General features: G+C 41.5%; 1 protein-coding gene across 1 annotated transcript; it reads left to right on the top strand.

Annotated features, from left to right (window-relative positions):
* Window positions 1-1,998: 1,998 nt before the first annotated feature.
* On the top strand, window positions 1,999-27,472 carry LMTK2 (lemur tyrosine kinase 2; the record flags this gene model as incomplete). Its single annotated transcript, XM_010154862.1, has 13 exons — window positions 1,999-2,123; window positions 2,899-3,043; window positions 4,800-4,873; window positions 5,408-5,526; window positions 7,049-7,136; window positions 15,202-15,335; window positions 18,066-18,150; window positions 18,761-18,882; window positions 20,321-20,470; window positions 20,739-23,655; window positions 25,136-25,271; window positions 25,636-25,884; window positions 26,976-27,472. Coding segments are annotated over 13 exons (4,373 nt in total), but the record flags the coding sequence as incomplete, so codon positions are not given.

The following is a 27,472-nucleotide window of genomic DNA, read 5'->3' as shown; positions in this document are numbered from 1 at the left end:
TGGTTTCAGTTAGAAGTTCAAAGGAATCTTTTAAAAAGTTATCTAAAGCTATATTACTTTTGTGTGTTTATTGCAGTAATTTAGCTAATGACTTCACACAATGCTTGTATTTGTGGTTTGGGTAGTTTTCAGCCTACTTGGTAAGGTTACTGAACATCTGAAGGAAGTAAACATGAATCAGCTGTTACCTTCACCTTTTATCTTGTTGATGCTCACAAGTGGAAAAATACGTGGGTGTTGCATAGAAGACTTGGTGTAAATGAATAGAATCACAGCCTGGTTTGGGTTGGAAGGGACCTTAAAGACCATCTAGTTCCAACCCCCTGCCATGGGCAGGGACACCTTCCACTAGACCAGGTTGCTCCCAGCCTCATCCAGCCTGGCCTTGGACACTTCCAGGGATGGGGCATCCACAGCTTCTCTGGGCAACCTGTCCCAGTGCTTTACCACCCAAACTGTTATACTGTGAGCCCTTTTCAGAGATTTTTCTCCTCTTCAGAATGTGACTGAGAGGTGGTGGGCAGTGCCACATCACGGTTGATCTGTGTTTGAACAATACTTAGTATGTAGAAATAGGGTATTCATGCTCTCTGATGAGGTTAGAATGCCAGAGCTATTGTGGAAACGAGAAACAGTATCACTTGTTTGAAAACTTTCCTGGTTTGGTTCACTTTTATTGTTGTACAAATAATATTCTTAACTTATTATACAGAAAATACGTGAGCTTCCAAAAGTATGCTAACACTTGGTAAAGCAGTATTTTGATTAAGCCAATTTAGTCTTTAAATATCATTAAAATAAGTAAATTTTCTGTCAGTGTTCTGTGGAACATGATGAAAAGCTGTAGTTTTTCTCTGGAAATCTCTTAATGGCTTTTTGTAGTTTTTTGAAGTTATGAGGGAGGTGGACAAGTTTGTCCCTCAACTAATGATCATTTGTGCTTCTCTTTAGTTTGAGGCTTCGTTTATACTGTATTCTGTTGCCAGATGTTCCCCTTGATACTCAGATGTTCCCCAAAAGTCCAGTCAGTCCAAGTCACTCGACATTTTTAACAGGGATGGAATATCTAAATATATTTCAATCAGATACACTCCAGCTGCTCTTCCAGTCCCGGTGGCAGTACCTGCTTAAAAAGAAACACCAACAAAACCAAACCTGCAGGATGTGTGCTGTGGTCTCCTAGGGAACTGCATGTCTTTGTTCTCAATTTAAGATGAAAACAGGGATGAAAATAGGTTCAATTCCCCTGGCAAAGACTTGAAGATTTTTATAAAATGCCATTTGAAGCTTTTGATCCTGTGAGTAATAAAAGCCTGACTTAATCATAGAAAATGTATTTTAGAATGTTTACATAGAAAATTTTGGGAGTTTATTTGGAAGTGTGTTTGCAAATTGTTTAGGGATCATGTCTAAAATTTTTGAAATGGAGACAAATCACCTAATGAATCACAAGAAATAGAAATTGGGGTGGAGCTGAATAGATCCACGGCGCTTGTGAACGCAACCTGTCTGCCAGACTGATGGCTGCATTTATTGGAAGAAGCAGTACTGCCTTATTGTAATATTTTACGTGTGTGTACAGTTCAAGTGAGGATTTCTTCTAGCTGCCTTTTCTCTTGGGACAGGTGTTTTGGCTCATGGGAAATATCTTCAAAAAGACCAGATTTCTCATATCTGCGTTTAGATATTTATGTAATTTTTTCGAGTTAAAAAGAATCCTGCGGCTTGGGGCTATCACTGTTCATCACTTGCTTTGGTTAATCATGTTGGCTGTGGCCTCTTAGATTGAATCAAGTAAGCCCGGAGCAGTGTGGGCAGGTGTAGAGCACAGATGTATTATACTGGTATGTCCTTTCTGTTCAGATTCCTCTTAGGTTTGATCAGATCAGAGTTAAATGCTTAAGCCCATATTTTAAATAAATGCAGATGGATAATACGTTGTGAAGTAACTTGTTAAAATGATAAACATTCATGTAATACTATATACATGTTTTTTAGGAGAAGGAGCTACAGCTGAAGTTTCGTCATCTTTTGTGATTCTGTCTGTGTGCGCTCTAGTAGTACTGGTAATCCTGCTTGCCAACTGTGTCTCCTGCTGCAAAGACCCCGAGATAGATTTCAAGGTAAGCGTCTGAGGTTACAAGTGTATATATAAATGGTGTTCTCAGCTGCATCCTGATACCTGGAATACTTAATTGATTATTTCTGCTAATACTCTGCAGTTATTGACACATCAGTGTCGCTGTACATTTGCTGTTCTGAAATAGCAGCAGCTGTGTTTCTACACGTTGTGGAATCTTGCTGCAACCATTTATTTTAACTATTTGCTCCATGCTGCAGTAAGGATCTTTAATACCTTTTCAGAATCATTACTAAAGTAAAAGTATACCCTTGAGACAATTTGGCTATAAAGAACCTGTTTGTTGTTTTTTTCTGTGTATTCTTTTAATTTGTTCTTCTTAGCCTGCTGACAGGGTTTCAGACACTCATGGAGGTACATGTCCACTGTAGCAAAACTCTTGTGGGGAAGTTGTTACCATGAGTGGAACAGTTACTTTTGGAGCATTGTTTATCAGTGCTCCTAAAATTGAGTTTTGCTCTCATTTCTATTTGGCCTTGGCAGTTCATGGTAATTCATTCAAAGCCAGGGATTGCATTTATAGTTCAAACAAACAAACAAAACAGGCTCCCAAACACCCTTTTTGTTAAAAACAATACTTGATACTTTGATCTCTTTACATCAGTAACAGATGGAAAATAAGGAACAGAAAAATAAAATCTACCACTATCCATGGACAAAAGTTAAGCCTCTTTAAAATTATTAATTGAAATTAAAAGAAATGTGTTAATGCTACTTTTAAGACAAAGAGCAGCTTGTTTACTAAGACTTTTTTCCAGGAATTTGAAGATAACTTTGATGATGACATAGATTTTACACCTCCAGCAGAAGATACTCCATCTGTTCAGTCTCCAGCAGAAGTGTTTACTCTTTCAGTTCCCAGTATTGCTTTACCAACTCCCTCCCAGTTTCCATCTCGTACAGGTAAAATACTGGTTTTCAGTGAAAATCCCAAAGTAGGCAGTGTCAGTGTCAAAAATGGAGTTATGCTTGACTTTACTGTAACAAATGAATCATTACAACCTTACATAAACTGAGTTAATATATTTTGTAGGCTATCATATAAAACATGAAATATTACTTAAAAATGTTAACTTATGCAGGGTTCTGTGTATGGTGGTGTTAAGAGAATGAAATTGGCTTAAATCAGCCTCTCCAGAGTACTCTCATTATGCCTCTACATACGACAAGGGTTTGAGGTACTCCAGGACTTCAGTGACTTCTGCTCTTTGGTGGTTTTCTCCATGGCAAAGTTGTCACTGGATTTTAGCCCTTAGCCGAAAGCAGAAGCACGCGTGAATCTCCTCCTTGACAGCAGTGCTGCTGTTTCAGCTGCATCACTTTCTTAATGTCACTGTAGACTTTTCGTGCCGTGAATGTGGTATTAGTAGGACAGAGCATTAGACTTCCCTGCCTGAATGTTTTTGGAATGTTGTTTTTTGGAAATACAGTACCTGTAAAAGGAAGGTTAAGCATCTTAAATATTACAATTATAGTTTAGCATAAAGCAGTTGTTCCCATATTACACTACTTCACATACAATTTTTACACATATTGCTGTGTTGCTTAACCATTAGATATTCGGGGAAGCTTCTGGCAGAATTTCTGTACCCACAAATGTCAAGGAACTGTCAGTGTGCCTTTAATACAAAAGAAATGTTACTCCTCAGTGTTTTAGTGCGTGAGGGGAAAATTATCTCTGAAAAATTTTGTCAGCTCTTCTACATTGCCATAGTTGTTAAAGCTATAATTTCTGTCACTAGAAGTTACTTGGCCAGAAGTGAGGCAGCGTACTCGAGGAAGGCACGCTGCTAAGACTGTAGTTGTACCGACACAGCCTTCTCCAGGCTTAGGAGCACGTTGAGAGTTACAGCTACTCCAGTACAGGAATGCTGGTGTAAACGTGGTTTATGGAAATAAAAATGTGGGCTGGAATTCTCAGTCAGACAAGTAGTAACGGTGGAAGGCTTTTGTGTACCTTTGCTTATTAGTGTTCCTACCCAGTTAGGCAGCGGAGGGATAACCACTGCTGAATCTCTTCTACAGAACAGAGCCTGCCACTGTTACTGCCAAGATCTGGGTCTTGTTTTCTATCCTTTCCCTCTCTGGGCTCTTTACATGAAGTATTTTTAGTCGGAAAATGTCCTCCTTCCAGATGGTAGCTGTAAGTAGGGCACTTGGGCTGAAGAGTAAAGCAGTTGAACCTTCTCTTTTCAGATGGTAACTCTGTCTGACCGTGAATGTTGAGGTACAAGCAGCGAGGGTTACCTTGGGATTCCTACTGCTATTTACACGGGACACGTTTCTCTGTAGGTTATTTGCTCTACCCAGCTACAGGGTGTGGTGCACTTGGAATGGATTTGGAACTTGGCCTTTTTGCTTCATTACTGAGTATGTTAAAAAATTAGAGGTTTACACTTCATATGGAGAATTGCTGTGTTTTTGTAGGGGCTGAATTCTGGTATGGTTTAGAAGCTGGAGCCGAGGGAAGTTTCACTTGAGGGCTGTTGTACCATGTTACCTTCATACTTCACCCCTGACTAGGGTTTGGTGCTCCATGGGGATGCACGCCCGTCACTGGGGGTAGAGTAGCAGCTTGCGTTATTTCCTCAGCAGGCAGGTAACTTTGGCCGTCTGCGTGGTTTGATACGTGTTACATTTGTTGTGTTGTGTGTGACAGATGGATCAAAGTCTCAAGTTGCACGTCAGAGTCTAAACTACATCCAGGAAATTGGAAAAGGCTGGTTTGGAAAGGTGAGAAGTTAACTTTTAATATTGTACTGCAGTTTGAGTCTTAGTCCTAACTGACTAGTTCACTGCATTTCCTTGAAAATGGTACTTTAGGAAAAAAAAAAGTAATAGCATAAGAATAACAGGAGTTCAAATTAGATGTTTCTTTGCATGCATTTTTTAGCTGTAATCACAGCGCTAATCAGAGCTTCTTTAATTTACATGCAGTCTCTTACCAGAGCTACTAACTACATAGATGTTTCATTTCCATGGATTTGAATTAATACATTCCTGTTACTACCAATTCTTTCTAGGAAAAAAATGTTAAGTAGATGAGTAGTCTTCACTAAAAAACATGTTTTCTGAAAGTTCATGTGTAGATCAGTTGTCAGGATTTATTAAGTATGGGTGTTTAATTGTCACAGCTCTGCATGTGTTGACAAGAAAAGCCAGAAAATCTTTCTTACAGCATGGTTTTAGCTCCTGTTGTTATTTTCAGGAAAACTCCAGAGTTGTTGTTTTCCCTCTGATTAAAGACACAATTGTTATCTTTTCCAGGTTCTGCTTGGAGAAATCTACACGGGCACTAGTGTAGCAAGGGTGATAGTGAAGGAGTTGAAGGCAAGTGCAGGTCCTAAGGAGCAAGAACAGTTTTTAAGAAATGGAGAACCGTATTAGTAAGTGATGTTCCACAGCTTGGTTAACTCGTACACTTTATACTACTGCCAGTGAAGTGTGGGTATTTCTTTTGTTCTGTGCTATTGTCTCTACTTGTTCTCCCTTATAACTGAGATGTGTGTCTAAAAAGTGAAATACACTCAAACCAAAGTGAGCAAAATCCAGTTTGCTTAGAAATGGAAAAAAGCTCTTTGCTTAAATGTGCTTGGTAGTTACTGTTAATGCCTGGAAAACACACTTGGTTTGGTTTCTCAGATCTTCTACAGCTGTTTGCAACAAACTCCTGATGTTGCAAACTAACCTTATGCCTAATTACTTGCCTCTGAGAACAGAGGTTTAACGCTGTAGTTGGCTTTCCTGTTAGAAGCAGGGGAACTGGCAATACTGTCAGATACACATTAATTTCTTTAAAGTTCCCTTTTCCAAAAAAATTAAAAACAATATAGTGATAAAACCTAATTTTGGTCAGGTAGCTTTCAAGGAGGCTTGAGCACAAAAAATATACAGAATTAAACTAACTCCAGTCCAGTAATACTGTACAGTTGAGAAATTATTGATCTGGCTGGAGATGCCAATAAAACAGGGTTGTTTGGTGTTCTTTTCCTCCCCCCTCCCTGGGAGTGTCCAAGGCCAGGCTGGATGTGGCTTTGAGCAACCTGGTCTAGTGCAAGGTGTCCCTGCCCATGGCAGGGGGGTTGGAACTAGATGGTCTTTAAAGTCCCTTCCAACCCAAACCAGGCTGTGATTGCACTGTGCTCGGTGGATATTCACTTCTAGGGGTTGAGTCTTTGTATACTAGAAGGCAATTTGGTATATTGAAGGGGGTGTCATTTCCCTTCCCATGTTTTGGAAGTAGTGAGAATTCTCCAAAGAGCTAACTGCCACAGTTAATGGCGTTTGTAGATGACTGGAAGAGGCATGTTGTAGGTCTCCAGACACACCACACTGGTTCACCTTGCCTGAGCACGCTACAGATGAGCGCTCAGCGAGAGCTTTCCATTCTTAATGCTTTCTAATGCCCTACTTATATTTGCATTTGGGCTTAAATTGTTGGCACTTGTCAGAAGTAGTCTCATGCCTTCTGCTGCATTGGCACAAGTCTTTTTGGAGCAGTTGAGAGAAAGTAACTGATCTGGCTGGGAACTAACCTGGCTAAAAAAAGGTTTAGCTTTTAGCCAGATCAGTTCCTCAGCGTAGTTCATGAACCAGTTGCATGTGCTTATTTTTGGGATAAGGGATGGTGGGAGGATGGGTGCGACTTTCTTGTGGCAGTGCTGGCTTTTGTGGTTTTGAGATCCTCTGAGTTTCAGCTGCTGTCAGTGATACGCTGCAGCAATACAAAGGAGATAGAAAGGTGCAAATGGATTCTGTGGCTTTGGATACTTGCACCTTCTGTTCATGCCCCCCTGCCCCCCAATGTTATGTGTTGAAACTTCTGGTAGGGATTTCAGCGTGTTGCCTTATGCTGCAAATAATGTTTTCTGTGATCTTTCTGGCTCTAACTGTATTTTTGCACTCCAGCGTTCTTCAGCATCCAAACGTTCTCCAGTGTATTGGACAGTGTGTGGAAAGCATTCCTTATCTCCTAGTTTTTGAGTTCTGTGACTTGGTAAGTGCACTTACACAAAGGGCTGCAGTTGTTCTTCCATTGGTGTAAATTGCACAGTTTTGGAAGTTTTCTTGAATAAGCAGAATTTCAGAAGACAGACTTTTCTTGAAGACAGACCTCAAGTACAACTTTTGTTTATATTCTTTTTCAATTTGTCATGTAAATTCTAGGTGCATGTGGAATGTTCTGAAGAAAATAGCTGTTTGTTCTTTGCTGACGGAATTATTAGCCTCATTCAGTCTGCCTGCATCATAGCACAGGGAGCTTGGAGGGGAAAGGAGGTGGTAGAAGGAAGCCTTTATTGCAGTCCAGCCTCACATGCACATGCTCACAGTCACTTCCTAAATTCTGTTTGCTACCTATGAAGCCTTAATGTGCTTTTATTACCATTTCTATGAAAATGTTAATTGAGGAAATGGGAAGAAATTCTTCCATTTTGCCTCCCTCCCCCTCCAGAGTGCCCCAATTTTACCTATGCTGTGCAGCTTTGGGCTAAAATGCAATGGTGGACTCACTTCCAGAGTTGATAATGGGTATATTCTAATAGCTAGAATTTTCAGTATCATATTATTCTCTTCCTGATCCTTTCTGTTACTGTATGCTTATTTTCCCTACTCCTATTCTTGTTTTTCCCTTCCTCCCCCCCCACTCCTCCCCAATCAACTGCCTTACTCTCGTTCCTGAACACCAAGGAAGTGCTGAGAGCACGGTGGAGGGTGTTCTCCCTGCTTTCTGCTCTGCTCTTGGTGCCACTGAAGGTGACGGGTAGCTGCACAAACACCTTGCTCAGCCACCGCCTTCCTGGGCATGAGCTGGAATTTACAGGAGTGTTGCTAGGAAGGGGGTGGGATGCATGTAGAGGGACTTTGAACTGTGTCCAGTGTCCACAGTGTCTTTAGAGACTAAAATTTGGATATGGTGATGGCTCCATGGACTGGAAAGACTGGAATTGCTGTGTTGTAGCATAACACATTCTTAAAAACCAAACAAAGCCAGAACTCCAGGAGGCTGTCTAAACATGGGCTCAGTAGCTGCTTTTGGAGGTTGTTGTCTAGATACCGTTTAAAGCAGAGCTCCTTGGAAAATGTCAATACAGAAATGAGCTCAGAAGTGCATGTATGTGTTAGGAAGAAATAAATCTGTCAGAGGTAAGATAGTTTGCGTTTATAAAATTCAGTAAGATTCTTTCTTACTGGCTTCTCCTCTAGAGAATTTTAGTTTAAACTCGGGTGCACAAATATGGTTCTATTTGCATCAGTTGCCTCAAGCAATTCAAATAAGAGTTGTCATGAACTCTTGAGTTTTCTGAAGAAACATCAGTTAATCTGTGACCTTAAATTATTTTTCATTAGCGCTCTTTTGCTCAAATTTATTAGCTGTGGTAAAGTAATGAGACAGAACTGCTGATAGAATCATTCTTTCCTAAATGGAAGGAACACATGAACTTTTCAAGTGACTGAAGAAATCTAAATGTTCTGGTTTTGCTAAGAATTAAAAAGTAGGTACCTAAGGTTAACCAGATAACGTGTTCTATAGTTTTTCAGTAAGTAGAAGTAGAATAGTTCTTGCAGGTTAAACTTGCTACTCAGATTGGAGGTTCTTTAAACAGACTCTTGAACGAGAATTGCATTTTATAATCTACCATATACTTCCAAACATCTAATCAGATTTAATTGCTGCCATTTTTTATAATAGTTACGCTATTTAATCCAACTTTGAATTTGGAGATAGAGTAACTTTTAAAGCTTGCTCTACTTTGAGTATACAGGAGGGGAAAAAAAATTCCTTGTTTGATGGCTGATGATTAATGCTAGAAACTGTCATGATCCTGCAGAGTAATCTGGAAAGGATTTTGCTTAAGGGGATAAAACAGATTTTTTGCTTTAACTGGGGGCAGTAAGCTTGACAGCCAAAGTGGTAGTTTTATAAATTTGAATGTAGTTAGGTAATTTCTTCAGAATGGAAAATAAACGTCTGTGCTGATTTCTGTTCTAGTAAACTAAAGCTTGTTCTTAGAAAATTACACGTTACAGGGAGTTAAACATGACTTTCACGCGAAAGCCTGGCTCGCTTGAAGAGCTCTTACGTGGTAAGAGTGTCTCCCCGACGTGGTGGTAGTTTGCTCGCTGTGCAGACACACAGACAGGGGCCGGGCAGGCAAAGCAGCGCTCCCTTGGGCGGGTTTACACAGGGCCTGAGACAGAGCAGTGAGTTAGCTCAGGGTCGCTCTTTGTCGCTGAATCTTCTTGTAGCTCCAGGGCCTCGTGTGGGAGGTAGCACTACTGGAGTGAGGGGAGGGGAAAGGCACGAAGAAGGGAGAAATGTGAAGGAAGCCAGACGGCACCGTTTGGAATAGAAGGTATGGCTGGATAGCTTTTTTTAGCAGATAGGTTTTTAGTGAGGTGTCAGTAGGCTGATATTCTAGAAGCTGCTTTTTATCACTGTGACTGGGATGGTGGTTACTTTTATTTTTCAGGCTTTTAGTAAGTCATCTCAAAAGCTGGTAGCTGCTTTTGTACATTTTTTCTGAAACTGGGTAAATCAGGGGGTAGGGAGTTACTTCCAAAACACCCAAGAGTCGGATTCTTCAGCAGAACGAGCAGGGTGGTTGACGGAGGGTTCTGGTGTCTGTGGTGACGGGGTGTGGTTCACATGGGAGGGATGAGAAACACGTCACGCTTTGCTAGTGCTGGTGTAACGCGATGCTAAAGCTCTTTGCCTCGTGTTACTGGTGGTGTATATGTGCATAAAACACGGAATAAACTTGATTATAATCCCGTCTGCTGATGTGATTAAGAGTTTGATGTTTAAGAAAAAAGTGTCAAATACATCACCTGCGTTGTGTAGGAAATAGAAACGTCTTCAGGTGACAAGTTATTTTGAGGCTCTTCTGGCAACGTAGACTTCATTTTGCAAGTTTGGCATGTTAAGTAATGAAAAACGTGGCTGTTCTACTGACTAGCACAGTGTTTGTTTTCTTCACCCTCCTTCAAATTCGCAGCCTGTCACAGCATGCCCCCCTTCTGCAACTTTTCTTCCTAGGGTTCGTAGCCTTTGCAGGGCTACCTGACCTTGGCTTGGCGGCTCAGGCAGCCCGGTTGGATTATCAGTTCCCAGGCTCCTTGGCACAGAAGGGTCTTGATCAGAGGCACTGGCAACTGTAGTGCAGGGATACCAGAGCTAACTGCCAGGGTAGCAACGCTGAATGTCACGCAGGCTAGCTGACTTGTTTTCTGGGCCATATAAACTCCTTCAACATTTCTGTTACTTGAGATAGCTTTGCTGGGGGGCAGTAACTGTGTTTGCTAGCATTTAGCCTACCTTACAATGTAATCCAAGTTCCTTGATATCCCTTGCCTTCCAGAGCTGGGCAAGAAGCAAGAGAGGTCAGTTGCACATAAGTGATTTAAACTTAGAAAATCCTAATCTTCCTTTGCCTGTGTTCTAAAATTGTTTAAAAAATGGTAGACTAAAAAAACACATAGTAAGTTCTTAACCCCTCCCCCCTTATTATTTTGCTTTGTATGTTGGTGCAGTCTGCTATGAATAGTTAACTGTTCACTGTTAAACATTGTAGAATGATGCCAGGTTAAAAATAGTGGTAGCTGGCTTATTAACTTTAATATATTGCTCAGCCATGTGTGGCCAGCATTTTGTCAGTGCAGCAAATCCTCTAATGGATCGACATAATTTATGAGTAAAGGGAAGTTATGCAAATGTGGAAGTAGCTTGTATGTTATGAAGCTGATTTGCCTATCAAATTCTTACAGAAATTCCTCAAGTCTTGCCATTCCCTGGGCAGATGAGATCAGCAGGATGCAGCATTTGCCGAGAATGCCCTGCAGCTTGCTTTAGGGATGCTGCTGTTAGTGGAAGGTGACTGCCTGCAGTGCTTGGTGCTTTCTTTTTCCAGTTACTGCCACTTGAAGACATTATCTTCAAATCAAAAAGAATCTTTACAATGAAAACTTCTTAACCAGAGTGTTCAACAGATCTGTTTAATAATTGTAGTCAGTGTCAAAATGAGGCCAGTAGATGTATCAGGGGTGTGTGGTTTAAAAAAAGGGGAGAAGGTTGACAATTCATGCCGACTTCAGAAGTCATGTTTATGGGTTCAAGGACTCTCTGTGCTCCCAAAACTGTTGGAAATTTCTTTAACTGACATACGCCTAAATAACTTCCTGCTGGTATGTATAGGTGCTCTGTCCCACTCACTGCTTTCAGGCATTTTACTGGAAGTGACTGCAGGTACTGACACTGTGAAGGCAGCGTTGGGAGGGGGGAGGCAGGGCTAGTAGTTTTTGTTATCCAAGAACTTCAAAAGGGGCAATTCTGTGGTATTGTGTGACTTGGCAGCTTTCCAGCTTGGGAGAACATGTTCAGTAGACATCATTTGGTAACCTCTTCTCACTTAAAACCCTATCATCAGCGCCTCCTGGTTTAAAAAGTCATGTCAAAGTCAAAGCTATTGTCAAAAGTCAAAGCTATTTGTTGGCAGCTTTCCAGCTTGGGAGAACATGTTCAGTAGACATCATTTGGTAACCTCTTCTCACTTAAAACCCTATCATCAGCGCCTCCTGGTTTAAAAAGTCATGTCAGCTATTTGTTTGGGTGTTCGTATGAACCAACTGTAGAATTTGTGCTGACAAATCTACTGAAGAGTGCAGCACGTAAATGTGCCCCTGGCTTCTGGCTGTTACAGGGAAAAAGCATGTTAAGACTTACAAATAGGGTTGAACTGATCCTGACTAGAATGGAGAAGGATGGGAAGAAATATGAAACCTAGTTCTTTGTGGAGTCCCAGGAGAGGAAGGAAGAGGCAGAGTAGCAAAGGATGTTGGAGAAAAAGTGGAGCTTTTTTTTAAGCTTTACTACTGACCTCTTGATATTTGGGTGTCTGAGCAGTGAATTTTGCAGAACTGTATTTATTCAGAGATGTATAATCTTTGATATTTACTGTGTTAAATAGTCTGTCTGATAAAGGGACATTTTGCGGCTCAAAAAATAGTATGAGAATAGTATTGATGTAATGCTTTTCTCTGCTTGTAGGCAGGGAAGCATCATAGGATAGCTCAGGCTACCAAGGAGTTCAGGAGGCCTCCACTCCACCCAGCTGCTCAAAGCAGTGTCATCCTGAGATCTGACCAGATTTCTCAGGGCTTTGTCCAGTTGGATGCTGAAAACATGCAAGGATGGAAATTGTGCGGTGTCGCTGGGCAGCCTGCCCTTCTGCTTCTGTGCCCTCGTGGGGAAAACAGTTTTCCTTACGCTCAGCCTGAACCTGTTGTGTTTCAACTCATGCCTGTTGTTTCTCATCCCCCCTCCATGCTCCACAGGGAAGAGCCTGGCTCACTCTTTGATAACTTCATTCGTGCTGGAGAGCTGCTGTGGGGTGCTCCCAAAGCCTTCCCTTCTCCAGGCTGAATGAGCCCAGTCCCTCAGCCTCTGCTCGTGCAGGCATGCTCTGACCCTCTGACTGTCTGCAGGGCCTTCTGCTCAACTTGTTCCAGCTCATCTGTCTTGTTTTGGGGCAGGCAACACTGCACACAGGATCTCAGTGTGGTCTAACAATCACTGCACAGAGGGGATGGTATTTTCCCTTGGTGTACTGCCTGTGGCCCTGTGCGTGCAGCCCCGGAGGCCGCTTGCCCTCTTTGCTGCCAGGGCAGACGGGTGGCTGATGTTCAGCCTGCTCTCTGCCAAGACCCCCTTCCTGCAGGGCTGCTGCCCAGCTGCTCGCTCCTGGGTTTGTGTTGTTGCAAGACGTGTTTCCTCCCCAGGTGCCAGACCTTGCGTTTGTCCTTCCGGAGCTTCATAAGGTTCCTGGTGGAGCCTTCTGCCAGCCTGTCCAGGTCCCTCTGGCTGGCAGTGCAGCACTTGTGTAGTCACTGGTTCCCCCCCGTTAAGTATAAGCAACGTCCTTTTGAAGCAATACAAAAAAAGGTCTCTTGTGTGTGCTTCCTCCCAGCCTGTCCAGGTCCCTCTGGCTGGCAGTGCAGCACTTGTGTAGTCACTGGTTCCCCCCCGTTAAGTATAAGCAACGTCCTTTTGAAGCAATACAAAAAAAACCTGGTTTGTTTTTAACCTTAAACGTAGCCTTAATTAGAAAGGAATGGGAAGGTAGGACCAGTATGTTTCAAGGTACTGGACTTAATACAAATTGTATTTCCTACAAAACGTGTGCCTGCAGGAATTATTTAGTAAGCAGGGGATGCCACACAGCACTGCTGTTACTAATGCATTTAAAAATGAAACAGTAATTCCTTGGTACGGTTCAGGCATCCTTGCAACTTAATCCACCCGGGACAAATGGAGAGTAACCAGTTGCTGTTTTCAGGAATGGCAGTTTTGGAGTTGGACTTTCCCAGGCACTTGCTGCCACCTAGAGTCAGCTGAGCTCGGTATTTTGTACTCGCTGGGCTCCAGGACTGGGGGTCTGTGTGTGTTACCGGCACTGATGGAGCTTGGGAGCTTGGCTCCAGGAAATCTGCTCTGGCAAGGTAGGAAGGGGGGGTGTTCATGTTTGTTTATACACGAGGCAGTGTGATATTAAAGCTCTAGTTGTAAGTCAGAAGAATCAGGAAACATTTTTAAGAATTTAATTCTGTAGGATGCAAATACCTAAACGTTCCCTAAATAGAAGATAAAGACAGGATGAAGAGAATGAAGGCTTCTACAACACTGAACGCTATTAGAAGCTGTGCATGTGTTCTAGCGAGGTGCTGTAGCTACTTGCAGCATAAGTGGTATATGTAAAGCAGATGAAGACAAAATAGCTGCTTGTCTGTACTGTTTAAAAAATAAAAATTAAGTTATTTTACACAACAGTGGTGTCTGCTTTTAAGTCCCATTGCTTCTTTATTAAGTGTAACCCAGGTTTCTGACTGCCTAGCCAGTCACCTCGGCTACCGCTGCACTGTTAATGCGCCACACGGACAGCTACTGGACTATCAGAACTGTAGGTTGTTATCCTCAGTTAGCTGTGTCCAGGAGGAGTGAGCTGCATCAGTTACAGCTCCATAATGTACGTGAGCACCAGAGGAGCAGGAAGTTCAGTGATCAGTTTTTCCTGAACATCAGGGCACTTCAGAGCAAGTGCAAAGGCTGCTGCCTTGTCTGGTCGATCTCAAGACCTACCTTCAGCCTCCTTCCTGGCCCAAGATTTAGGCAGATAATGGATCTGGACAGTTAGAGCCCAAAATGCTAAGCTGGTGAAACAAGTTGTGATGTAATGTGTTGTGCAGTTTCACTACAAAAATACCCTCTGAAGTAATTCGTTAACAAATTTACAGAAAGTGTGTGTTTTACATAACAAAATTATAGGAGTGCTGGATTAAGAGTCCGACTGGGAAAGTAGGAACAGTAATGGCATGAGAAACTTGTTCTTTCCTTGCACGGGTTCGCTTACTCTAGTCATGCTTCTCCCGGCTGTTTCAAAACTTTCAGTTATTTTCATTCTACTTCAAAGCTGCTCGGTACAGGTTTTTTTGGGGTTGGTGTTTTGTTTTGTTTGGTTTGTGGGGGTTGGTTTTTTTTTTTTTTTTTAGTAAATTATGGAGTGCTTCTATGGTCTCATTAATTATGTGGCTGTTGCTCAGCATTGCCTAGGTTCAGTAAAGCTGCTGCCATCCTTTGAATTCTTTGACTGGAGTGGGGTGTATTACACCGTTTTTATATGTGAAGTTCTGGTGAGCTGGGAATGTCTGAAACCTCCTTCTCTGATCTCTCCTTTCCATACTCTTGCAAGTTCCAGACAGACAGCTCTGTTCTCATTTGAGAATAAACACATCAAACTTTGGTTTTTAATGGAAAGTATTATTGAATGACAGGTTTTATGTGGCCGTCTGGTCTAGAATGATTAAAAAAAATAAGATTGAAAACCTTAAAAGGACAATACCGTATGCCTTAAATGACTCTTATAAGAATCCTTATGGAGACTGGAAACTTGAGGAGTGGTTTGGTTTTTTTTTATTAAGCAGAAATGTGGTTAGTTGGTTCTTCATTAAGTATTTTTCATATTCAACCAACATACAAGGCTGATGAGTATTTTCAACTTCTTTTACAGGGTGACCTAAAAACTTACATCTGCAGTGAGCAGGAACACATGAAAGGAGATTCACAAATAATGCTGCTACAGAGAATGGCGTGCGAGATTGCTGCGGGACTTGCTGTAATGCATAAGCATAATTTTGTGCACAGGTATGCTTTCCAGAGGAACTGCTCTGAGTTCCGATGCACTCCAACATTCATGTAGGTATTTTCACTGCAAGCGTTGAATACTGTGTTTAACCCAGCCACTCCCCCCCCCCTCCTTTTACTCTTCAGCAGTGGAGGTGGTCAGAAATCGTCATAATGGGAGAACAGTTGTTTTAATCTTGAGGGAAAATGCTAAATTTCTTTATTTTTAATTAAGGTTAGTGCAGCTGATACTACTACCACCACCATTCTTTCAGTAGTAGTAAAAAGCTGGGGAAAATGTATTCATGAAATAAATTACTCAGAAATATGCCAAAATTAAATTTAATTTGCTTTAAATGAAAAAGTCTTATGGAACCGTAAGACATCAACCGTCGACTTGTGATGGCTGAAGTACTGAAGAGTACCTGCTTTCCAGACATGGCTTATCTGCTGAAACCTTGGGTATCACAAGATAGTCTGGTTTGGTTTATATTGGGTCGGTCTGTTTGCTGTGGAAACAGCACTTGCATCATCCCTTTCAGCAAGTGTTGAGCTTATCAATGCACATCGTGTCACTCAGAGAAAGCAGAGAGCTTGTCTTCAGGGAGAAGCCGAACTAGTAAACCGGAGCCTTGAAAGGTGCAGGTGTAAACAGCAGAGAAGACCCAGAGCCTGGGCTCGGCTGGTGGCTGATGGGCAGAGCTGTTCTTTTACCCTGTTTAACAGTTTCAGGTGACTTGAAGGAAGTAGTGACAACCGTACCTGTCGAAGGGAGTGACCACTGTTTCTTGTATTGCAGCAGCGTGGCCTCGTAGGTGTCACATTGAACAGTACTTTTCAGTGAACTACAGTTGAACTTGGTAAATGTTCTGTGGATCTGCAAGAGTCTCACTGTCACTGTTTACTTCTAGCAACACTATCCTGATGCTGTCAGAGTAAGTGGTAAAGCTCCAGCATCAGTGATTTTGTTGTTAGTGGTAAATTCAAGCAGCTAAAATTTTATTTTCTCTTCCAGGATATCTATTTAAATAGCATAAAACGGGTTGGACAGCTTCGGGGTGTACTTGGGGGTTACAGATGTGTTTGACCTGTGTAGTTCGATGACCATAGCAAGGAAAACCTTTTCTTCTTACTCTGAAGTAGGGAAACGATGGCTTTCAGACCATTTGTACTTCCCAGACTAATTCTGCAGCCACACAGAAGCAGTGCTAGCGTTCTTCCAGGGCACTTAACTGTCTGGTACCCTTCTGTGAAACTGAGAAGCGAAATACTTGGGCAGGCAGTCTGCAGAGCTCTGCTGTCACAGCTACCGTTCCTAGTAAGCGTGCAGCTTCACTGAACTTGCACAGATTCCTGAGTTTGCACGGTGGGTTTTCTAGAGCAGCTTCTGGGCGTTATTACAGCAGCACTGCTGGCTCTGAGTGCTCGTAGTCTAGTTTATGGTGGAAACTTAGCATCACCCTTCTGATGGAACTTAGCATCACCCTTCTGATGGAACTTAGCATCGCCCTTCTGATGGAACTTAGTATCACTCCTCTGGTCTTTTTCAAGGACTGTCTGCAGGTCTTGTTCGTGTGTAATGTATGGCTCTGTTATTTAGAGGAACTTGACTGTAGGCGTAAGATATTACTAGTTTCTTAGTATTGTATTGTAAATTAATTAATTAAACCTGATCTGAACTGTTGATAGATTCTGCTTATGACAAGTCAGATGCAAGACATGCAACGATAGGTGCTAGGTAAAGAGGGACCTAGGCCACTTCAGCATGTGAACAGCCTGAGTAATCTACATCATAGGATTACTAGCAGAATGAAATAATTGCATACAAATTCTGTGTGTAGTCTGAATGCTTAACAGTGTGCTTCTCTAGAGGTGACTACGCTTTGAACTCTTTGGTGAAGGACAGTATAATAGTCTATTTTTTTATAAAAACTTCAAATGAGATTGCCTTGTCACTATGTTGAGTTTTATTTGGATCCCAGAACACAGATTCTGCTCAATTGTGTGGCTCTAAATTGATTCTCTTTCGAAAATGTGTGAGGGCCTAATGGCAATCCTATCCTTGTGGCCACAGAACAAATCTTGTCCAGTGCCTCTGCTGTAAGGAGGGACCTTATCGGTGCGTGTGTGTTTCTGAAAGTGGTGAGTGTTTACATAGGGCTGTGGTGGCTGCAGCATGTCCAGTGAGAGATGGGATGGACGGTCTGCTTGTATAGTACTCCGACTTAAAGAAAATGTAAGCAAGAGAACTGTCGTAACATTTGGTTTGTATCCAAACTGTACTTTTGAAATGAATCTCACTGGTTACTGTGCCTGGGTTTGCACTGTGAGTTGGTCTTTTGGAGTGCCCGGCCTGGTGTAATTTCATGCAAAGAGCATCCGGAAGGTAGCTCCAGGGGCACACACACCTTCCTTGCACCTACCTTGCCTCAGAGTTGTGTAGGATTTCTGTCTGTGGGATCAGACCAGAGCTCATGCAAACAAAACCTCTGAAGTGGACATGGTGTGGATGTTCCCTAGCACTAGTTGTTCCGGGCTGCTGATCTGCTCCTGTGCTGCCGGCTGCTGTAACCTGTAACTGCATAACTCCTTGGGGTTTTTTAATTATTTGTTTAGAATTTTGTTGGCTTTTCATTTGATACTTTAAGCCGTGCCCTGGTTGTACTAAGAAGTGTCACTTCCGTTAACCTGCTTAATTTGCACTGAAGACTTGTTGGCTTGGTCTCATTATTTATTTGTTTGCTTTTCCAGCGACTTGGCCTTGCGAAATTGCTTTCTTACATCCGATCTAAATGTCAAAGTAGGAGATTATGGTATAGGATTCAGTAGATACAAGGTAAGTTTAATCAAGTCATGTATCACTTTTTTAAAGGATTGGGGGCCTATGGTTATAGCAAGCATACTGATACTAGGTTGGCCTTCATTTCAGTAATGGACTTCCAGAGTATAACTGACCAATAACTGCAGCACGCCCATGTAACAGAACAGATGATCTTTCTAGAGATGAGTGGAGTTTATGCTTGTAGAAGGAAGCTTCTGGTTAAATGTCTTTTTTTTTATAGTTCCTGTTTACCATAGTCTTGAAATATGTAGAAATTCATTTTAGTGTTTTAAGAAGGGAAAAATTAAATCGAATTTCTTAATGAAAATGCTCAAAGTATTTAAATATATCAAAGTGAAAAATTCAAGGCCTTAATTAAAAAGGCTTTCAGAGTACCGAACCTTAAGCCAGAAGTTGGCATTCAGTCTTTGTGACGCAGAGAGCAGGGAGTGCCTTTCCTCCGTGGTATTATTTCCTGCGACTTGGGGAAAATGGGATCATTTCTTTAATTCAAATTTTTTTGTGTAGGCATCACATAAAACCATATTAAGGAAAGGACTGTCAACTTCTGGAGGTCAATCCAATGTTTGTTCAGTCTTTTTCTGTGTTTTTATCAAAAATTTAGGAGGATTATATTGAGACAGATGAGAAGAAACGTGTTCCTCTCCGATGGATTGCACCTGAGTTAGTAACAAGTTTTCAAGACAGACTGTTATCAGCAGAGCAAAATAAGTACAGTAACATATGGTATGTAGTAGTCTTCAACATTTTAATGGGAGATTGGTGAACATATTTTTAAAATGTTACACAAAAGGAATATATAACATTTATAGTTAAATTGCACATTGCCTGGTGCGCTGTGTTTTTATTTTATCAGATGTACAGTAGGTTAATCTCTAAATATCTTGCTTTGAAGAAATGCTTGGAAATCTGTTGAGAGAACAGTTAGTTTAAGAAAAAATACTTACAGAAAAATAGGTGTTTGTACTAATAAAAGTAATTAGTGTGTATTTGCCAAATGCCTTCAAATGTTTGTAAAGGAAGGAAATGGTAAATGATTTTTCCAGCAATATAATATCGGTGGATGACATAGTTGATCCCACTAGAACCCAATTAAGTTCCACTGATAGAACAGTAGCTTCTTAGTTTCTTGCTGCAGGCTTTGAGGGATGCAGTTAACTGTCTCTGCTATTGAAGAGTTTTTATAGACAAAGGCTAGTGAAAGTATTGAAGATGAACTTTTCTGAAATTGCCAAGTTCTGTTTCAATTCTCAAGTCCTAAGAGATTTGGATAATGGAAATTGGGGCGTAGGCTGACATTTCTGAAAATATTGTAGTTAAATTCTTGCTTTTATATTCTAAGGATATTAAATAGTAAGCTGGGTTTTAGCTGCTAATTTAAAGGTAGGGTGGCCGAAAGCGAGTGGGATAGTTAGACACTAAACAGTAGGTCTAAATACTGGTTTCCTTGCATCTTTCAAGCAAGCTTCCCCAGATTATACTGTTCATCTAAACTACAAGCAGCCAGGGTTGTAAGGTTTCCAGCTTGAATTTTAGTGCCTTTTATGCAGAGCTGCTGTGGATAGGTTTGGACTGGGTGACTTCCAGAGACCCCTTCCAATATCAATCATTCTTCCGTGATAGTCAGTTACTTGGCATTTTGAGCAAGGAAAGGTTGCCCAAAGATCAGCATTGACTCTAATCACTGAAAATGCAGTTAGTGTTGTATACAGCACTGAGGAAAAGAGAGAGCCTCTGACCCCCTCAGCTTCCAAGTAAGTGATTTCATGAAAGCTGCAAGAAAGATTAGTTTTCTAGCAGTTTGACCCCTAACTGCAATTTCTCCTGAAAGCTTTCCCTGCTGTTGGACTAACCGTGGGGTTTATTCCTCTTGCTTCTCTAAACAGACATTTTCTACTTTTTTTTTTAATCAGTGGGTGTTTCTTCCATGGCTGCACCATTTGAGGCCTCTTGTGTTTCGTTGCCCTCGTCGTCACTGCCTTCAGGCAGCTGCATCCTTGAGGCTTCTGGCATTCTGTCCGACGAGTTAACAGGCTCTGAAGTGGAGCCAATGGGAGCGTGATAGTTGTTTCTTCTTGCCATTTGTGCTTTGCATAAGCCCTACTTAGAACAGTAACTTTAAAATAGTTCTTAGAATGCACAGTCACTTGCTGCTCCTTTCCAGGTCCCTGGGTGTCACGATATGGGAGCTGTTTGAGAATGCTGCTCAGCCTTACTCAGACTTTTCTGACAAGGAAGTCCTAACCCATGTCATAAAGGAGAAGCAGGTTAAACTCTTCAAGCCCCGTCTGGAGCAGCCATACTCTGATAGATGGTAAACTTTAAATATTTTCATTTATTCTTCAAGCTGTTGAAGTTGTTTCTCAGATTACTCAGTTCTCTTAAATATCTTGAAGTTGCTATGCGGGTTCATGCTCCTGGCAGAGAAACCCTGTATAAAAGCAGAAGGAGTTGCTATGGATGGAGATTCCTGCCAGTGAAGTTAATTGTTGCTCCCAAGCTTGTTAGATATCTGAATGTTAGAAATTCCAGGAAGTGGGTTTCCTGTGAAACCTACTGATGCATGTTTCCTATTTGTACAGGTATGAAGTCCTGCAGTTCTGCTGGCTACCTCCGGAGAAGCGACCAACAGCGGAAGAAGTGCACAGACTTCTAACTTACCTCCGCATGCAAAGCCAAAGGGACTCGGAGATTGATTTTGAGCAGCAGTGGAACGCGCTTAAACCAAACACCTCAAACAGAGAAACAAACAACTCTGCGTTTCCAATCTTAGATCACTTCACAGGAGACAGACTTGGCCATGAGATGGAGGAAGTTCTGACTGTAACTGAAACAAGCCAGGGTCTCAGCTTTGAATATATCTGGGAGGCAGCTAAACATGATCATTTTGATGAATGTGGTCATGTGAATCCTGATGAAGCCATGACATACACCAGTATTTTCTTCCCAGTGGAGGTGTTTGAGAGGTCACTCTCAGAGCAAGGGCCAGGAGCGCAGGATGGAAGTGGTCAGGAAGCATCACTTGCAGTCCCCGGGGTGTTGCCTGTGTTCGATGCACACAAGCTTTCTGTTGGAAATGACTACTATATCCAGTTGGAGGAAAAAGGAAGTGGCTGCAGCGTGAATTTTGATAACCAGTCAGTTGTACTAACTACAGAAGTTGATCATCAAGAAGCTGTACAAGAAAAAAGTTCTCATTTCACGGTTCTCAGGGATCTTGATGTTGAAGAATCTAGCACTGATGGGGACTTCTTCCACTACAATACAGATCCTAAAGAGGAGTTTTTGCCTGCTATTAGTAGCCCAGAAAGTCCTTTCCAGACTATCTTCAGTGACATTGACAGAGCAGAAGAATTGACAAACAGAAAAGTACTTGATTTTGCTGAAACAAACGATATTCTGAAGGACTTTAAACCAGCTGATTTAAACTCCAACACAGACGCTAGGAAGGCAGCAGGCCTTTCTGAGAAGGCGCATTCCAGTCATACTTCTGAGAATGGAACGGTTTCTTTGTGTGAAAATGTCTCTGATCAGCCTGACTTGGCAACTTTAGAAGAACTTTCTGATAACTTCTTATTTCTTCAAGAGAAGAACTTATTAACAGGGTTATTGTCTAACAAAACCAGCAGTGAATTTGGGCAAAAACCAGATGATGATCTAAAAAGTATATTAGAAACCCCAAATAGAAAGTCTGTAGAGCCTGAGCCCATGTTGGCTGAAAATGCAGAGTTTTTTTCTTTAATACATGACAGTCTTAGAACAGTGAAAGATGAAAATTTCAACCCAGTGACAATGCATAAAGATCCGAATTCTCAGTCTTGGACTACTGTAGAGATGCAGGCATCCTCTAGTCCATCTGCAGCACAGAAGTCATGTGATAAACGTGCAAATCTTCCTTATTTGACGGATGAGGGGAAAATGTTAGATGTGGAAGTCAATGAAGTTGTGTCCTGCAACACTGATACTCTCTGTCGAGACGAGCTATCCAGTAATGCCAAAAATAATGATGTTGGAAGCCATCCATATTATGGTGTTGCTGTTGAAACAGAGGCGTGTGATGCACAACTAAGCCAGGGAATGCTCTTCAAGTCTGATGAAATAGCTTTTAGAGGAAAATGTAGTGATCGGGAAGATACGAAAATAAACCTGCAAGATAAGTCTCCCGTATTAAAAGAATATGAATGTTTATTGGAGGAAGAACAAGAAACATCAAACACTTTTGAGAACTGTAAGGATGTTCCAGAAGAGGTGACCTTACTTTCTGTTGCTACTTCGGATTGTACAAGTCAGGATAGTCTTTTGGAAGACAGCCCGTCTCCTGTGCAAACTGTAGAACAAGCCTTAGAGACACCTGATTCTTTGGATTCTTTAGATGTAAATGAGGCTTTGGAATCTTTACAGGCTCAAAGCCCTCAAAAACTTTTGCCGCCCGATAAACCTGCTGACAGTGGCTATGAAACAGAAAACCTGGAATCTCCAGAATGGACTTCTCATGTCACTGTTGAGGATGCTTCTAGTACAGATACTGCCCTCTGTGTTGTCAGTGAGAGCAGTGTCAGTGCTTTACCTTCTAATCCAGTCATAATTGTGTCAGAAGCAGCAGCTTGTTTAGATGCAGTGAACAGCAATTTTGAAATCGCCCCAAAGGTTTTTCTGGGTGGAAATCAAAACTCCTATAGAGACTCTGCCTACTTCTCTGATAATGATTCTGAGCCAGATAAAAAACTGGAAGAGACCGTAAATCTGTCAAGAGAGACTGTGTGTGGTGTTACCTCAAATAGAGGAGAGAATACCACCGAAGAGGATTACAGGTTTGAAGAGACACAGCAGAAGTGTGACGTGAGGAATTACCAGGATACCAATAATCAAAATGCAAAACTAGAACCCAATCACAACCTAGAGATGCAAGAGATTGATGTAAGGATGCAGGGGTGTTCTGATGAGTGGGATGAGGCAACTCTGAGTTCCCTGGAAATGGCGATAGGAAATAATCTAAGGGATGAAATAAAACTGTCTGAGACTTCCCATAAAAGTGTCTCTTGTGTTGGCACTAATACTTCAGAACTTCTTTCACACAGAGACCTGAAGTCTGTGCATAACATACGCAGCCCTTTGGATGTGAGTAGTAGTGAGAAGTCCTTCTACCACACTGAAGGGCAAAAACTGAAAGAGCCAGATATTGAAGGAAAATACCTCGGCAAACTCGATGTTTCTGGCATGCTTGATTTAGAAGATGGTGATGATGCAGATGAGGAAGATGAAAACAGTGATTCTGAGGATGACATGAGGACTTTTCATATGCATAGTCTGAGTTCTGACAGTGAAGATGAAACTGTTCATCAAGTACCTGAGATACTTACTGACAGGGATGATGGAAAACATCTGAGAAGCTTGTTGAAACTTCCAAAACCTCTTAATGAAAGGCAACATGAGCACTGGAAAAATGAGAAAAAGGCTGTAACCTTCTTTGATGATGTGACCGTCTATTTGTTTGATCAGGTATCCTTTCTTCTTTTTTCAATTGCTAAGTAATGTTTTTGTTGGTTTGGGTCTTTTAAGATGTGCTAGGACAGCTGAATATTTGTGGACACGTTGTTACAAGAGCAGTTGCCTTGGCAGGACAGGTCTGGTTCGTTGTGCGGGTCGTTGCGTAAGGACGACCCTCTCTTGGCTAGGTGCCGTTGTGTGGTGCCGGTGGGGTGGCACGCTTAGCTGAAGTGGAGCAGGGGTTTGCATTGGGCGGGCTTGGGTGCCAAATCCTGCATCTCCATTGTTTTGGACTTTTAATTGCGTGTGCTGAATGAAACGTGTTTTTCAGTGATGCCTCTCTGCTGTTGGTAAGGTGTTTGACTTGAACGTGGGACGGCCTCGGCGTGGGCCAGACGTGATTCACTTCGTTAACCAGAACGCTGTTGTAACTTCATAGAGCAGTTTGTTTAAGGAGCTTGAGGACTTTTAAGTTCAAATGCCTTTATAAAAGGAGGAAAAAACCCCAACCCCAAACAAAACCCACACCACCAGCCCCCAACCCAACCACAACCTAACCCTGGATCGTGTGTTAGTTAGCACTGAGGTAAATACACCTTAAACCACGATCAAAGAGGAGAAGTGTTTAGATTAATTAAAAATAGCATTACTATTTAATGTGATCAGAGTTCAGTGAAGTACTGATCTGCTTACAAAATTCAAGGTTACCTTTGTTTTCCCTATCTGCTTGATGAATTTTTAACTTCTGTACCGTGATGCAGAGGGGATCCTGTTAGAGCATTATGGCAGCTGCACCAGTGCAGTCACACTGCCAGGCGCTGGAAACGTCGCTGATGATAATGCACTTAAATATTAGAGATAACTGTGCTTTGGAGTAGAAAACACAGGTCATATACTTGTGCTTAGGCAGTCTGCAGGACACTAATCCTTTTGTCAGAGTGGAAGGAAAAAAATGAGCTGTGTTTAAACTGCTCTTAGTTACTGAGCTCTTTACTTACTGTTACAGTAACTGATAAAATGTTGGCTACTTCAAATACTGGTCATACAAGTCTGTCTCTTTATCCTGAAGCATGATTAAAGGGTGTTTTAAAAAAATAAATAATTGGGAGATGGGATATGGCTTCATTAAATGGAAAACCCCTACTTGTGTCAGGCTGCTAAGGGAACTGTTTTCAACTGGAAGATGTTTTAGCTTTGTTCCTAGAAATACAAAACCTTCTTGTATCATAAAAAAATATTTAAATCGTCATTTCCTCTGTGTGTTTTAGTGCAGAGTTGATCAACTTTCTTCAGAAATAGAAGTACGTGCATATGCTTAATCTGTAACTCCAGGTTGTGCTGTGTGGCAGTAACTTCAGCGTTTACAGGCCTTTTGGTTCCAGAGCAGATCTGATGGCGGGGCTGGGGGACTGTCTCTCAGGTGCTGGCATTTTACGCTGTGTGTTAAATAAGAGTTAAAAAAGAGTTAAATAAGCCGTTTTCTTTGTCTTAGGAAACGCCAACTAAGGAGCTGGGAACCGGGGCAGCAGACCTGAACGGTGAAGGCTCGCACGGCACTCCTGTTCCATCTTCGGGTTTTAGTTACTTGAACAGATTTGCAAACTCAGAAAGCTCAACAGATGAAGAAGGTACTTGAATGCAGATACACACAGCGAGGGCTGTTTCATGCGTGTCTTTAATGAAACGTCATTTACATTAGATGCGATTCGTGGGTTCGCTGTACCGTACAAGGTGACGTGTCGCCTCCTAGGCGTACACTTCGGGTACCAGTGTCACCGACAGTCAGCGCTTGTGATGTAACGCTGGTTGTTTATATACATTGATTGCAGCTAGGATGTCTTGAGAGGCACCAAGCTATGGATGAGAAATGTGCGTGACCCCCAGGGCCGGAACAGAAAGGTTCCGGCAAGTTTAATGCCGTCTCCCAGGGGCTTGCTTTTAACACTCTGTATGACTTTACCTTACTGTAAATGGCCTTTTTTTTTTTTCCAGGTGGGGGTTTTGAATGGGATGATGACTTCTCTTCTCCAGAGCCATCCTTTATATCGAAGGCAGCTAATAGTCTTATTAGTTCTAAACCACCTCTTCAGCCATCAAAGTACTTCTCTCCACCTCCGCCTTCCCGGACTCTCGATCAGAACTGGTCACATTCATCCCCTTATTCCAGATTTTCTATCTCTCCTGCAAACATGGCAAGCTTTTCTCTTACCCATCTTACAGATTCAGATATAGAGCAAGGAGGTAAGTGATTTAGTTATAATTATTTTTAAACTACAAATTAAAATTTTAATGCAAGGATATAAGTGATAGATATGACTAGTCTTGTTCTGTTTTAAATACTTAAAAATGCATTTTTGACTCTATGAAAGTTAGATCTGGTTTTGTATTTCAGTTAAGACAGAGCTTTCCGTTTAGATTGAGGTTATTTGCGTCCAAGTTGCTACGACTTTGCAGTTGGACATTCTTCAGAATGCTTATAGGACAAGCTCACGATCTTTCTGTTCAGAAAAGAGTGCTAGATTCATACAATCCATGCAGTCCCTACGTACTTCTGTACAGCTGCCACCCTATGGCAGCTCATAATTCTCATTACTGCACTGTCATCAGACACAGGTTTTTCATTGTGCAAGGTGAGGATGCTAGGAACACCGTGTTTCTGCCATTGTTGTCTAAGCTTATTTTCCCATTCAGTTTCTTTTCATATTGCATTTTATAAAGAGTGTTCTTGACGTTCTCTCAGGAATTGCAGCATGTTTTGTAGAGCTGTGAGTAGGATCGTTCCTGTTCAGAGCGCCAGACAATCTGCCCATAGAAATATTGAGCACTAGCAGTATTTACTGACAGATTTCTTGCCTGTTACAAATGCTTTTTCTTAAATCTGATACGCTTTGGAGGGTTAAGAGAAGCAAAAATAAGCAGACTTGAATCAGTTCAGCATATTATTAATCTTGATAAAATGTTGCAGTATTAAAAATGAACATTACTGGTGGCTGAGCCTTGCTAGTGGTCAATGTCCATAAAAGGGCAGTCAGTGTTTTTATGGAGTTGTATGGTTCTTGTATTGTGCTTCTTGATTAGATAATGCTTGCTGCTTAGTAACTTAGAGGTAAGAGATTATTTTGGAGATTGCCTGGCATGTCCCAAGAAGTGACATTGAACTGTGCGGTTCGAGCAGGTGTCTAAGTGTGCCAAGTGTTTTTTTTAGGGAAAGATTAACCAAAACTTGGAAGTGTGAAAGAGCAGAGTGCCAAGTTCTAGGAAAAGGCTTGTGAAGAAGCGCGGGTTGTGCAGAAGAATCTCACTGTACCTTATGACCTTTCCTCTACTAATAGGAAGCAGTGAAGATGGAGAAAAAGATTAAATGAATTAAAAGTTCCTTGGACTCCATACATAAAACACACAGGCTTTGTCTGAAAGTTCTTTATCTAAACCATGGATCTTCCTGGAGTAACACAGGTAACCAAGAAGTACTAAGAATTGAAAGTAAACACTGAAAGCAATGTTAAATCAGGACATTAATTTGAATGTGTATTTAACTTTGTAATGTATTTTTAAATCAGTGCAATTTTGCTTTTCATTGAAAGATGATTCTGACGCTGTTTTCAAGTACTTGAAGTATTTTTCAGATAAGAAACAAGTAAAGCAATTACACTACAGTCTGGTTTATGTATGAGATTGTATAATATTCTTTTTATATTTTTCCATGTGGTTCATTACCTATTTGAACATGCACCTGTTGTAGAATTGTGTGTAACTGTCCTGTGCAACAGGTGGCTGTGTTGCTGAAACGGTATGAATGATAGTTGATCAGTAGTGAGCCATATTTATT

The sequence above is a fragment of the Eurypyga helias genome, unplaced genomic scaffold, assembly GCF_000690775.1.
Source record: "Eurypyga helias isolate BGI_N326 unplaced genomic scaffold, ASM69077v1 scaffold29520, whole genome shotgun sequence".
Classification (NCBI taxonomy): Eukaryota; Metazoa; Chordata; class Aves; order Eurypygiformes; family Eurypygidae; genus Eurypyga; species Eurypyga helias.
This window is presented reverse-complemented; position numbering and strand designations above follow the sequence as displayed.